Below are 3228 nucleotides of genomic sequence, written 5' to 3' on the forward strand. Positions count from 1 at the left end.
TTTTGTTACCTTAGAAGGAGCTGTTTTTATCTACAGAGGAGTCCACCACATTTCTACAGTAACCTAGAACAGACCAAACAAACACTGGATCTAGATAGGGCTGTTAGGAGGAGGAGGGTGCAGGGATGGAGCTGTGATCTACACTAAATCCTACACACTGGACCCTTAGGAAGTTCAGAATATGTATTAGGCTATTTTTATTGAGACTATAGGCAGTTTCAATAAAAATACACCATTGCCTCCTCATGCTTATTGTATTGGCAAATTTGACCAACTTGACAAAGATCTATTTTTATTTTATTTTATTTTAGTTTGTACAGTTAGATTTCAGCTACCTTGTATTTTTATTTCAGTTCAAAACTAGGTTTTAGTTTAGTGTTAGTGAAAGGACTTGATTAGGTGTTAAGGATTCTGTGGTATCTAGCTACGGTGGCCGTGAAACTTACGTAACAAAGACCCTGTCTAGAACCAGTATTTAGTTGGTCCATTCTCTTCTGTAGATAAAAACAGTTCATTTGAAGGTAATGAAAGCGCTCCTATATTTCAGGTAATTTTTCCCTAATGGAAACATACCTATGAATATTATATTCCATTTCTGACAGTAGATCCTTCTAAATGTTACACACTGGACCTTAAAGTATAATAACCTTAGTGTGCTACTCTATCATCTTACTTTGAGCCCACTGTTCTGGAATGAAGGTGTGACAGCTTCAGACCAAGCGTCTCATGGTCAGTGCAAGGCATTAAAAAGCTTATCTTATTGCAGAGCGATACATGCAACAGGCACTGCAGGCAGAATCACTGATGATACGGCAGCCATGTGAAAAGCATTTAGAGCATTTTAAGTGGCAGTGCAGCCATGCCCTCTAAAGAAACAACCAACCTGATGCAATACAAATAGAGCAACATGACTGCAAAGGTTATTCCAAAGAAAGCGAGACCTTATGACCTGATTTGAAAATGTAGTTGTTTCCAAATTAAAGTTGTGTGCTTCCTGCTTGTGATATTGTTATACTTGACCTCTTTGAGCTTTTTTCAGTTTTATAATGTACAGGTGGAGAACAGCTGGCACGAGATGCATCATACGAGCTGCAATCATCTTTTGTCAACTTTAAAGTTGTATTCATTAATCTTTGGCCACTAGGGGTCAGGAAAACATACATTTACTGTCACTGACAGATATACAGCCACTATCATGTACCTGGCTTATAAAGTTGGGATGACTAACCTGTTAGCAAACAATTGCCGGATGTCCACATCCAGTAGATACAAAGCAACATTATCACCCTGTCACTGTTGTGTTTCTGGACACTCAATGAATTGTTTTTGGCCTAAAAATATTCATTTAGATTTTTAGTTTGGTTTTAGATATCTAACCGCAATAAACTCATTCTTGAGTTGCGGCTCATCAATCTGCCATAAAACCAAAACTATAAGCTAAAAGAGGTTAAAAGCTCCATAGAGCTGCAGATTTGGGTTATAACTCTACGTGATTGTGGTATTATTACAAAATAATAAGCAGTGGAGGTTTAATAATAAGACACAGAGATGTCCCGCCAAGTTTCGGTCTACAGTTTAAAGGCCTTTTTACAGCAGGGACAAAACAAAAATATAGAATATTCTTTAGCGATTTTTCTTCAAACCTATCACACCTATTAACTCCAAATGAACACTAATGTTGCTCTGTAACTGCTGAATATGTAAAAGTGTGGCTTAATAAGTTGATAATATGTCAGTGTTGTGTTCACAGGTTTTTCTGCTGCTCCAAAGTGGCCAAAAGAAATGTATTAATAGATGATTAAGAGGGTTAACATTAAACAGTAAAAGTGGGTGTTATATTCACTATTATTGCTGTTTCTGAGAAATGGAGGACGGATGGAGAAGTTAGCTGCTGCGGGTGTCATGGTTACTGTGATTCAAATACTATTACAGATAACAAGAAGAAAAAGAAGAAGAAAAAACAACAGCAGCGACAAAAACAACAATGTGAAGTTTTATCTCACCGCTGCTTTGGCTTCTGCCTGCTTGGCTTTTTTCAGACGGGCTTTGCAGATGTCAAGATCCAGCCGTCGATTCTCCAGCAGTCGTCTCTCTTTCTGCAGAGGAAAGGAGGGATCCAATCAGAAAGAAGGGTACAAACCTTGCACCACAAGGTCAACACAATAAGGCAATCAACTCTGTATGAAAAGAGCTTTCATAGAAAACAGCACAAAAGCAGTCCTTCTGCTCACTTGGATGGCATTGATACGAACATCTTGAAGCAGCAAGGACTTAAAGTAGTGAAGGCCCAGTAAGCACCAACTGCGATTTTAACGTTTTTTTTAGTTTTTTTTTTTTACAATTTTTAGTTGAAAACTGGGTGATACTTGGTCCACCTCTTTTGCAACCAGCAAAAAACAACAAAAAAAACAAGACAACATCAACGTGTCACAAAACACAAATCTGTTCAATAACTTTGATCTTTTGTTCAGTTGTAAGTTGCTAGAGGTGATGTTGATAAGTGTGAAGGTATTTCTGCAAAGTCAGTAGAAGGGGAAATTTGGTCTACACGAAGAACTGAACTATATAGACTGTGTGGTGCCAAAAACAAGCTTCCAGCATAATGGGAGAAGTTCCTTATATTAAAGCTACCTTAGTTATTTTTTATAAAAATAACTTTTTGCTTTTTGTCACCACGATTGTTAGCGCGAAACTTCCTAAAAGATCCCTGCAGGTGTACGAGAGGACGATAATCCGTGAAAAGAAACTCAGGTTCCTCTCCCCGTCTAAGTCTCCTAGCGGGATTTGGAAAACCAAATCAGAGCCAAGAGAAATACTGATTTGATTTGCAAGTCTATATCCAAGGTGTCAAATACATAATGGCGCTAGTGGCTAGAGGGAGCTGGTCACTCCCCTATACAAGGTTTTGGTTTGATCCCCGGCATCACTGGTGGCACAAGCGGTAATGCTAGAAGTAATGTTGAGCAAAGGAATACTAGAACCGACAACTATGCTGCACAGATGCCACGACTTGCCTAGAGAAGGCGCACATACACAGAGTCAGGCCAATTTAAACCGATATTACCATATTAGCAGATTCAAATACAGACCGCTTTATTGGGATGAGATCAGCAATCAGCTATCTTCAAGCCTCTCAAGCCAAAACGTCTTTAGCTATCTTCTGGGCTCCGTGATTGGGATTGATATTTTGTTCTCTCTACACACTATCAGTCAGCACCCGTAACCAAG

At 38.8% G+C, this 3228-nt stretch overlaps 1 protein-coding gene across 1 annotated transcript in view; it reads right to left on the bottom strand.

Annotated features, from left to right (window-relative positions):
- LOC118332815 (endophilin-B2-like) overlaps positions 1 to 3228 on the bottom strand; it is a 25280-nt gene that overhangs the window by 11832 nt on the left and 10220 nt on the right. Inside the window, exon 6 of the mRNA XM_035668245.1 lies at positions 2004 to 2096. Within this exon, the coding sequence (XP_035524138.1) occupies positions 2004 to 2096 (93 nt within the window). The remainder of the gene's footprint in view (positions 1 to 2003; positions 2097 to 3228) is intronic.

The sequence above is a fragment of the Morone saxatilis genome, unplaced genomic scaffold (assembly GCF_004916995.1).
Source record: "Morone saxatilis isolate NCDOM2014 unplaced genomic scaffold, NCSU_SB_2.0 Contig21, whole genome shotgun sequence".
Lineage (NCBI taxonomy): Eukaryota > Metazoa > Chordata > Actinopteri > Moronidae > Morone > Morone saxatilis.